Source organism: Dendropsophus ebraccatus, chromosome 2 (genome assembly GCF_027789765.1).
Source record: "Dendropsophus ebraccatus isolate aDenEbr1 chromosome 2, aDenEbr1.pat, whole genome shotgun sequence".
NCBI lineage: Eukaryota > Metazoa > Chordata > Amphibia > Anura > Hylidae > Dendropsophus > Dendropsophus ebraccatus.
The window spans coordinates 98350975-98362714 of NC_091455.1; the positions used below are offsets into that span (position 1 = coordinate 98350975).

General features: G+C 41.9%; 1 protein-coding gene across 5 annotated transcripts in view; it reads right to left on the reverse strand.

The window, feature by feature from the left end:
• The window catches only part of RREB1 (ras responsive element binding protein 1), a 68910-nt gene extending 57579 nt beyond the window's left edge, over nt 1-11331 (reverse strand). For 2 of the 5 annotated variants that reach the window (XM_069958054.1, XM_069958050.1), the window contains exons 1-2: nt 10562-11331; nt 1221-1284 (exon numbers count right to left, since the gene is read on the reverse strand). In XM_069958054.1, the coding sequence (XP_069814155.1) occupies nt 1221-1232 (12 nt within the window). In that variant the 5' untranslated portion in view covers nt 1233-1284; nt 10562-11331. Of the gene's footprint in view, nt 1-1220; nt 1285-4209; nt 4291-10561 lie in introns of all 5 variants that reach the window. The other 3 variants (XM_069958052.1, XM_069958051.1, XM_069958053.1) reach the window with 3 other exon arrangements.
• Nucleotides 11332-11740: the final 409 nt, after the last annotated feature.

Genomic DNA, 11740 nt, shown 5'->3' on the forward strand with positions numbered 1-11740 from the left:
GGCTGCCCCATCCTAAAAAGCATAGGGGTGTGCTTTAAATGCTACTCAGGGATAATGTACACTGCATAAGACCTGCAAATAAGTCACGGTATTCTACTGCACAAAGGTGAAAAATGTGCAAAAGTAGGTGTTTTAATTGTCAACATTGTGCAAAGTAATAAGTGTATGTCAGGAATGGCAAATTACTTGAGGAGTAGTGTCAATAAGTGTAACTAAATAGGCAACACGACGATTGGCCACAAAAAAAAAAAAAGTGAGTGCTGAATTTCTTGCAGCTAGAGATACTGTAGCTTGGACCAGGCCCCAGTTTAAGACAATACTAAATATTTTATTGTAGGACCATAACAGCCTCTATAGATATCAAAAGGAAGATCAAGACCATGTTGGGATTGGACCAACACTACAACAGTAGATGAGTCTGACAGGAGCTTCCTTCCCTCTACTCATTTAGCAGACGTAAACAGACATTAAATATGCAGATAAACAAATGCAACAGTTTAAACGTTAGATACTAAAGTGAGTACACATTCTTATTAAACAGGTTGTGAAATATAAAAAAAAATAAAAAAAATAAAATAAATATAATCATTAAAAAATTATCTGAATACAGAACATAACATGGAAGAACAATCAAAACCACTTATTAAAGATACGCATTGATGAGTTCTAGCTGTGCTGGTCCGCATCAAAAACATGACACTATCAGCATACATTATGTGTTATATGTCAGTTTGCTGCTAAATACTGGGAACCAGCTGTCAATTTTAGATTGCATGTAGGCAAATCTCAGACCTACGACTATACTCTATAGTGTTATATGCACTCACGGTAATTTAACCTGATTATTTTTCCATAAACTTCTACAATAAGCTTTGTGCAAGTTTATCTCGAGTCCATTCTCTAAGTTCTAATAGTTGGAGCTAAACAACAGGTAAAGTGTCAGATGTTGTAAAGTGGCTATTGTTCCCATAGTGTGACGTGCTTGTTACATCTTGTTAATCAGTCTCTGAACGGACTGACTTGGAGTAATAGTATCACCAGAGAAGACTAGCCCCATCATCTCACCACAATAAAGATGTTAATCAAACCAGCATCTATTATGTGGCCTTCTTTGAAATGCTGATAACTCGCAGGAACATTAACTTATCACTGGTTTTTCATGTATGGAATTAAAAAGAGAGAGAGGAAGGGGGATAGGAGTAAATATAGCCCTTTAATACCTGGTTTTCCATCGGTGAACACCAGCTCTCTGTCCCACGGCCAATAGGGGGTCACTTTAGGTTTCTGTAATTCATTAGTATCTATTAGCAGCATCAAACTATAAGGTGTCCACAACATAATTGCTCATGCATCATTTTGTTTAGAGAGGAGCTCTTGCATCTCTTGTTATATTTCATTCAGTAAATACAAATTACAATGACAGCATCTTTCATTTTTACTCTCCATTGTGCCGTTTCTCTGTTGCCTGGAAGTTAGTAATAAATTGACAACTGGAGGTAGCCAGTGACACATGACACAGTAGTTTGCCATATACAGTCTTACACTGGCAGCTCTACAGTGTGCTGGAACATGCCCCACCCCCAATTGTCAATTTATTCATAAACTTCTAGCACATACTATAGAGAAACTGTACAAGACATAGTTCTCTAAGTAACATGCTCTAAAATGTTTTATATCAGTAGGAATCCAATTATTTACCAATACAGACATGTCGGGAGTGCAGAACTATTAGGCTGGAATCAGACATGCAGTTTTAAGCCAAAGCCAGAAGTTTATTCAAAAGGAATGGGAAATGTAGAGGAAAGACTAAAAATACCATTTACACCTTCAATAACTGTCAGCCAATGATTGTTTGGCTGAGAGTTATGTCTCCCGGCTTCCACATGCAAATGATCATTCTGCACCTCAAAATGCATCAAAAACTGAATGTTTCTAGACTTAGCCTATGATCATACTTCATAAGAATATAGGTCACCCGTATCAGGTCCATCAAGTTCGGTGGACAGAACCTAATCTACCAGTGACTGTGTTCAATCCATTTTAGAAGGTATATTGACTGTGCCTTGGAGTGCAACAAATTAACAGTATATGTTCTGCAATGGACCGGTGTAATCACAAGTAGACTAGGTGTAGTGCAGGTATACATCATCATACTATTTTGCTGGATGGAACACTGGATACTTACATAGTGTGATCATAGACTGCTTTCACACAGGCATATTTTGCTTCCATATAACAACTGTTTTAGCAGACCATAATACAGAGCTCATATTAATCTACCGTGCTATATATATGGGCATATAAAACATGTAGCATGCACTACTAAATACTAATGCCATTTGCTTTGTAATATGTCCATACTCTGGGTATATACCAATAATTTTTTGTGAATCAGGCCTGAAACTGTATAGTCTGTGCTGTTTTAACTTACAAAAATTAAAAAGATACTTTCCCCAAGATCTGACTATGCCAAAAGTCCCAGTATAAATTCATTTTACAATGCCCATATCACTCAGTAAATGTATCCTGCAGTTTTAGAGTCTTCCCAACTATACATAAAAGTTGCCCCACTCCTAATGTTTAAGAAAGCATAAATATATCAGAAGTATTTCCCAAATCCATCCTAAAGGAAAACTTTCCATGCTGACCAACAATTGTAAGCAGATCACACTCTCACACACTACTTGGAACACAGCACATCCTCCCTTCCCAGGATCAGATGATGAAATGATGAACCAACACCCATCAGAATCCTTGTTTGTAACCTCTATAACAAAACCAGGGTGCATTACACAGATTTGCCACCTGGTTGAGTTTCAGGAGCAGCACATGAGAAAGTGAGTGTTCTGGCCAGGATTCAGTTTTGAAATCTGGCACTGATGTATATGTTACCTTTCCAGCATCTTGTTACCATCCTGTGAAGGGATTTTATCTGCTTTGCTCCTACAGGGGCCTGGGCTACACTGGGAGGCTTTTGCAAGTAGGAGTGAAAGCTAACTAAAGTAACACCCCCACACCTCTTACTGGCAGTACTTTAACCCCCTCCTTGCCAAGAGTCAAAGTAAGGTACAGCAACCGTCACCTAAGTATCAGGACTAGGTTAGCACAAGAATGGCAATTGGAATAGATGCTACTGAGGAAAGATGATACCTTCTTATGTTCCTGTAACTGATGGCTGAACATACACAGGAGTATAAATGTAGATTTTATAGATTGCAACTGTGAAACTAAATATATCATAAGCATAACAACAACTACAGATGTACTGGTTGTAAAAAGTAAAAGAACTACATGCAAAAGACATAGGCAGTGGTATCAAGTTATCAAACATACTGAAGGAAAAGTCCTCCTAGAGGGAAATGAGTTCCCAAACAGGAAGCCAGACATGCGGTCCAGGCCATTAGTTACTAGCCAACATCCTCTGCACAAAAATTATCTTGCTTAGAAGCAAGATGTGACTGTCCTGAAGAAAAATGTTAAGGTCTTTAAAGGGTCACAGGTTCTAGTTAAATATTTCACAACAATAACAAAGAGTTAACAGCATATCCTTCACTGTGGGCGAGGAGCGTAGCATATACATTTCCAGATACCTGGACCAAGAAGCTGGACCACGAGACTGACAAGACTACAGACTCTCATTGAGGAGAGACATGCTAATAGCCAGCTAAGCTGATAAGGCTCAAGATAAAAGACAAGCAGAGGGTGATTTTTGTTTCTTATTGCAGGCCAAGCCCTAAACAAGCGGTGTCAGGGACAGGCTAGCAGCAGGAGAGACTGTGCTCAAGTAAATATCTTTAGTCAGCCATCAGCAGGAGATTCTATCAAGGCTTCTTCATTAAGGGGAAAAAAAAAAAGTCTGGAGCCGTAGGGCTAGGTCTAACTAAGCAACTACACAGCCTAGAGATAATGGCACCAACAAAGACAAGGATCAGCAATAGCAACCATATACTGTATTCATTTACCAACTGGACAAGAATGGAGAACATTTGCACAGTTCTCATCGTAACCAATGACTGAGTTCTGCTTAGAAAGAACTTATTAGAAGAACTTATTGTGTGTAAAGCATTTGGCTGTGGCCTTCTTCTGACAATTATTAATTTACAACTGCAGGAGTCCATAAAAAGGGCTTATTGTGGGGGACTATGACTGCAGACCCTAAACACTGTCAATCTAATGCATCTGGGATGGGGGCTCCAAACTCTGCCTCACCTGATGTCATGGGAAACGAGGATTGAGCATTGCATCTCAAGATGTCAGAGGTGTCCGACAACAGCCGTCCTTCCGCTCCTACTAAAATAAAGATGCAGAGTCGGAGCAGAGATGATTGTCTGGGATTAAGTGTTAGTTCAACAGCATTTTCTGTATTATAGTATTATCACCAAAAAGGAGCACTCTAACATTGCAAGGAAGGGAAGACAGTGACTATAGTGAACAAGTCTGCACATGTATGTGAGCCCCCCTGACTGAATAAGCGAGTTTTGCCCACCATTCCTGAAGGCCTCAGATGATTCGGTGCCATGTAGAGGATGCACATACATCAACTAGCTTTCATTTATTAGGGGGATTCTAACACACCATCTATCACTGTACTTGTCCAGATAAAAAAAACAGATCTATGAAAACTAAGGCCCTACAAATATGCATTACAGTTTGGAATTCTGTAAGGTAGGAGGCCTAGTTTCACCACACATGGACTTGTATCATAAGAGTGTTCTAACAATCACTACATGTGGACTTTTGGAATTAGAGGGGTTGTCTAAGCTGAGAAATGTCTGGAAGTTTTTTACCTTGTTACAGCGCCACTCTTATTCATGGGCTATGTCTGGTATTGCATTTAACTGAATAGGGCTACATTGCGATACCAGCCTCCCCACACAAATGTGATGCTATGTGATGCTGTTGCTGGAAAAGCATGCTTTTTTTCTAATCTTTCCTGGATCAAATTTCTGTGGGTCCAAATACTGACTCACATGTGGTTCTACAGAAGCCTTAGCAGCACTATGAACGCTCATTCAATAACTCCGGTGTCCTCCTTTTTGGGATGTTATATTCACTTATTTCCTTTCGTTGCCCTCTGATATCTTACCATCCCAAGTATCATTATAATTCTTTCTAAAATACATTGGATTCAAAGCCCAAACCTGCTCACAGCACCTGTATTGGGAACGTCTCTGATGTAAAGTTAATTTAATTAACAAAAGAGGTCCCTAATTCATTGCATCATTAGCCCTGACAAGAAGCGGAGCAGGTAAATCCACCAGGCGCTCTGTTTGCTATGGAAACCAAAAGGTTCCTAAACGTTACCATGTGGTTAACAGAAGCTTGGAGAGGATGCTGCCCAGTACCTAGTCTAAGGCTAATCTTGCAGAATGGTTTGAGACAGGGTAGACATCTGTTACTGACACAGCCAAGCATTGTCTTCTTCAGAGGCAGGCAACATTGGTCAGAAATGGGGGAAAAAAAGTCACACTCTTATGGTGTGATGTTGTATTGTATGTATATACAATGTTATAATATATACTTAGCATCTATCATCAATGAATTCAATGGCCTTTCAAAAAGTGCAAACAAAAGCGACTAAAAACATAAAATGACTTAAATTAGTCACTTAACAAGTTTATCTCATAGCCCCAAGAGCAACAATGCCTGTGGGGGGTTGAATAGGGCTTCTCCTCCCCTATAGGCGGCAGCATCATCATGAAAGGCTGCAGTCTGCAGGTGAATCCTTGTCAAGCCATTCAAATACCTGGTTGTAGAAAATCGGTGGAGGCTTTTAGGCTCTCACAGCTTTTCTTGTTTGAAACACACTGAGCAAACAGTCTCCACCCGTAACCCACTGCTTTTGTCTGAAGCACCTTTTCACTGCTATCTACCTTTGTTCAATAGCAGAACTGCTAACAGGCTCCAGTGAAAACAAGCTACTCTGGAATGTTTCTAAACTGCCAATAAAAATACTTTTTCTTATGGATTGTAAGCTCACCAAGTAAAATCCGCCTCCATCATACATGATCCTAACTATTGATAAACCCATCTTACAGGACCCATAGTACTATAGTAAGGTATAGTAGCAATAGTCTACTAAGCACAAGGTGCAGGAAGCAGGACCACTAGACAATGTAACGGAAAATGTCCTAATGGTCCAGCTCTCCCGAACGGTCAGCTGTTAATCTCCAATTACATCACATCTGCTGCTGCCCCCCTTGCATGCCTTATCCTTCCACATCAGATTATTAGCCTCTATAAAGCCATAACCAATTAACCTGAATCTTGGAAAGCCAAACGTTTACATCCTCCCCATCTCATTAGGTTCAGCCAAGTACAAAAGACACCATATATTTATCTATCTATACAAACACATATCCAATAGATATTTGCTACTTCTAGTGCACACATCTACAATTCAGGAACCCATCAAATAACAATAGATCTCTATTTTATGAATGATCTATGGGAGGATGGAATACAGTCAGTAGTATGGAATAATTTACAGTAAGGGAAGCACACAGGGGGTCACCTTCATGTAACCTTTAAGAACTGTTAACCAGTGCATGACATCTTACACTTCATCCTAACTTTATGGCAATGCGTCAGTAAACACACAACATGTGTCCCAGAAGTCACCAGTAACTTTGTATTGCTTCATCACAAAAGTGAGTTCTCCTGTAAATTAGGATGATTATTCTCACTTGTCATGTAATTCTGTTGTTAACCCACATATTCCTAACAACAGTTTCTAACAGTGTCATCTAGTGTACCATGAATAAAAAATATGTATGAGACTCACATATACTATTCTTAAGTAATCTGCCCTCAAATATTCCATTTTGCAACAGATGACTGGAATTTTTTATTTTCCATAGAAACAGTATAAGAATCCTAATGAACAATGAAAAAAGTCTAAAAAAGTGTCTGGTAGAGATAATCTACTGTGATCTAAGCTGTGGCTAAAGTTAACTTTCTAGCAGAAAACTGTACACCTCCAACCTATAGTGAGAAAATGACATCCTTTACCTGATTGCAGATAACAGGATAAGGAAAATGTCCCACCCTTTACAGCATGTTAGAACAATGATTCATTTGACTTTTTTCGTCTCTCTCTAGTCTGCCAGGTAATAAACCTGGTGGGCAAAGTCTTTCTTTCAGCAATCTGCAAGCAAAGAATATGTGATGGTGTTCACTACTTAACTCCCGCAATGCTGGTTTAGGTTTCACTACAAGGATCTCACATCCATCAGTTCTGAGGTCCAAGCTTACACATAATGTTCTGCTATGAGAGATTTCCCACATGAGCCAACATATCACATGACTGGGTTATATGATGTGTTTCATCAACCTTGCATACTAACTAAAACACTGGCCTTCTTCAGTATCACAGCATCCTCCCTACTCCGAGTACCTGTCTTAAAGCAACAATAAGCCTGATTTACAAAGCAAATACATATACATATACTTATGCAGGAATTTAAGCAATAATCTTCTGGTGTAAACACAGCAACGACTAAGCAACAAATAAAAATTCATTTGTTGATTAATTCATCTGACCTTGAAGTCATTGTTATATGGATCCAAAAGCAATTGTGATCATATTTACAATCGTAATAAAGATCAAATTAATGACATTATAGCCATTTATTTTTTTGTCTAAATGCCTATTGTCGTTCGCTAAACCAGCGCATAAACGGTTTATCTGTACGTGTAAAAGGACCCTAAATCTTATTGAAATATATATATATTTATGAAAAGGTTTCTAACTGCTGTTAGAGATAGGTGATAAAATGCAATTGTGGGGAAAACTATCAGCAATACCATTGAACATTACATCCAGCCTCTCCTCAGCTTCAGATGGCTGCATACAGGGGACAGCAGATAAGATTCTACTGCACACTAAATGAAGATAAGATAGAGTACCAACCAAAATGAATTGTAGTCTGTTCTTTAAAGTATTTTACTTTATCAGCTATTGTGAAACAACACAAATAAGATCCTAAACTAAACTGACCAATGTACTCTATACTATATAAAATGGTACTACAGGGCCTTCCATGTGTTTACTCCACCATCCCTACCATTTGACAGGACATGATGGGGTCAGTTAAAACCAGAGAGCTACTTTACCAATGGACTCAAGTCAAATCATTTTTGACCAACTAAATAATTTTGTTATAAAAAAAAATTGCTTCTTGCCTTTTCCAAAGATACGATGGTTAATTTTAGCTCCCTTCTGTTTAGCTGCTTAGCAACACTTATCCTATGACCTTCAGAGCACCACCTTCCTTTAAAAGGGATAACGAATACCAACATCGAAAACCACGTTACCCTTCTTTTCCATAATGTAAAGCTTCTCTTCATTTCCTTGAACGTTGATAAAACATCAACACTATCATAGGTGCAGTTTACAGACCTGATCAGGATAGGGCTATATGCACAAATACAGTATCACTGTGTCTACTAGCTGACTTATTTTAGAAAAAGTCTAACAATGTATCTGCAAGGTCAATATAGAAAGTATAACACGTGCAGGTTAATCTAAGAAAATGGAAGCATCCTCTACACGCCCAGTATGCCTACAACTAATGTAAAACAAACAGAAAAAAAAAAGAATCTACTGAGCAGTAACTCATTCATTGCAGGAAAACTGCACAGAAACTCAAAAGAACTCCAGAGCCAAACAGGCACCAACTAAGACAATGAAACAGGCCATCACTTACTTTACATATACTCAGCACAGTCTAGACAGCCTTGAACTGTAGTGTCATGTAAATAGATGCAGAAAGTGATGGTATGGGGTTTATTAGTAAGACAAGGGTCGTCTTATTATTCTGTATGTATATAATAAAGACTACAGGTACACTCTAAACACATAACAAATGTGCCTTGTGATCCGGCAAAGGAAGGGTTGCATGCAAAGCTCAGACCATCTGACTGTGACTTGTCCCACACAAGCAAAGATAGTAGGTTGCACAACTACAATGTAATCCAGACTGATGAGAGGAGTGAAACTCTTTAACATCAGCAGGAAAAGAGAGCAGGGGAGGAGGCTCTGCTCCCAGCAAACTCTCCTAAGATGAAACAAAGGTGAGTTGTCCTGGAGACATGATGGATGTGCTTCTCTTCACTGACAGCAAACGACTTCTCCTAACTTTTTAGTCCTGGCATACACTATTCCAATAAGAACGGCCTACTTTTTTGTGGCTATAAACTATGTGTGACATTGTAGGCATTTATGTCATTGTTTGAAAAAAAAAAAAAAATGTTTTATAAAACAATAAAAGTCAGGTGTGAGTGTATTACTAAAACCCATTGTGGAGGGAGACTGCTATAAATATATATAAATAACCAGAAAACTATTTACAAACAAAAGTATAGATAAGACCCCATAATGCTAGATGGAGGATGAGGAGCCTGGCATGGGTGAGGCCAGCCAGTGAGGGGTTAAAGTGAGTACCCTCCATCAGCTAGGCTTCCCTCCCCTCAGTTAGTGCAGACTATGTATGTTGGTGCTGCTGTGCTGGCTCCTAAGCCGTGTAGAATTTCGTAATGGAATGTGAACTGCTCATCCGGATCTGGGCTCCTTCTATCTCCTAACCAGTAAGGAGCAGGGGAGGACAGATCTGCTGAGACAGGAGAAATGCTCCCTATCTCCTCCTCCTCCTCCTAACTCATCAAGGATGCCTTATGGGGCTGATCCAACACACGAGCATCAGTATATATATATATATATATATATATATACACAGTATATGTGTACACAAGGGGTCTGGGACACCAGCTCAAGGACGTCTACAGGCAGCACGCGAGGAGGAGGAGGAGGAGGAGGAAGAGGAAATACACCAAACTCTACCAAACTTTATCTCTCCTCTAAGCCCGCAGTGTCTGGTGTATAGAGAGCCCATCAGCTGCTGGAGACGACATAATACCCTGCTTCTTAGCAACCATTACAGTCGCAGTCTCCTAAGAGACCAGCTCCCCCCAGCCATCCAGCTCCCCCCAGCCATCCAGCTCTCCCCAGCCATCCAGCTCTCCCCAGCAGTGATGATGCAGCAGTCCCCCTAACACAGTTACTAAGTTTTTACAAGTTTTGCGTCCATTGTCTGTGACTCCCTTCCCAGATCCAGGCAGCGATGAGGGCAGCATCTATGTCATAATGATGGCTGCTGGGAAGAGGAGGAGGAGGAGGAGTATGGAGGTGAGAAAGTTAGCAGCAGAGCTCTCCTATATGGAACAGGCTGACAACATCCCCCATCTGTACTTTGATGCCAGGCTCCTTCCTGTAGTCTCATGATGACGAGCAGTGCTACGTGTGATTCCTCCCCTGATCCATGCCCAGCACAGCGAGCAGATGCTGTGTAATATGGCCCCCAGTGGCCCCCAGTACCCCCTCTCCCGGCTAGCAACAGGGCCCCCAGGCTGCCCCCTCCTCTCCCAGCCAGCAAGTGCTCTCAGATCCATGGAGGATGCAGCCAACAGGGAGGACACGGAGGGCAGAGACACTTCCCCATCTCTAACCTTCCCAGCTAGAAAAACTTCCTCCTAGTCTGGTAAAAAACTTCGTGTAACTCACCTTAGCAGGGATGTCTTCATCTCACACGCCGGATGCCAGAAGGAACTCTCGAAAGACACGACATCACACGAGTGACACTTCACGCTAGGAGGAGAAGGAGCAGCCAAGTGGGTGTCCCGTGCTGCTGAGAAAGTTGCAGAGTCCTGCGTGGAGTGGGAGGCCGCACCATCCACGACCCGGTGGGGCTTGCTAGTTAAAAATAAACTTTGCTCTAGGAGGAGATGATCTGGCTGGATTCCTGAGCTCAGCCACTTTAATATGGATGAGCATCAGGTCCTGCAGGCAAAATGCTGCTCTTGGTGCTGCTGCTGTTGCTGCTCAAAGCTGGTTGGTAGAAAGACTTTAACAAGGAAGGGGAAGGAGAGTCAGGAGGGCGGGGAGAGAGGAGGAGATGGGGGAGGGGAGGGGGGAAAGAGCAACATCAGCTCCTCTAACATTGGGACACACAACTTCGAAAAGTTTGTCTTATCACTTTATAAGATCCCGATCACACTTTCTAGGTGACACAGCAGGACCAGTGCGCTTGTTACAACTACCTGTGGAGTGTGGGCTGATGCTGGGTAGGCTTCCGGTAATAGTGGGCTAGCTGGCTAGTGTGTGAGTGTGTGAGGACAGCTGTCATTGATCTCTGCTCCTTCTGTGTAAAATGTCACCACTACAAAGGTCATATTGTCCCAGCACGGAGGAGGAGGGTGCCCGGTGTGCCCGGCTGAGGGATGGCAGGCTGGCTGTCACTCAGCTGCTGCCCCTGGAGGTGCTAGGACAGGTGAGGTGCGGAGGGCGGAGAGCTGGCCGCACTGCGGGAGGGGGAGAGCTGGCCGCACTGCGGGAGGGGGAGAGCTGGCTGCATGTGCAAAGTTCACAGGGCTCATGTTATCTCTGCTTCCTCCACACTTGCTCCTCCAGAGCAGCTAATAGAGCAGCAGCTGACCTCTATGAGGGATGGTGGAGGAGGAGGAGGAACCTGGGGAGGCAGGTAGAGCAGGTTAGGTCCTCTTGTTTCTCCCCCCCCATGAGCCCTCACCCCCTCCCTCTGTGATAGAGAAGCCATCACGTGTTGCATCTCCCGGGGACATGTTAGTGAGCCTGCCCCGGCTGCTGCCTCTCCTCCAGCCAGCTGCCTGTTGCATCCTCTCCCAGTCCCTGCTGATGGTGCCAGCTCGCAAGCTTCTCTCCACA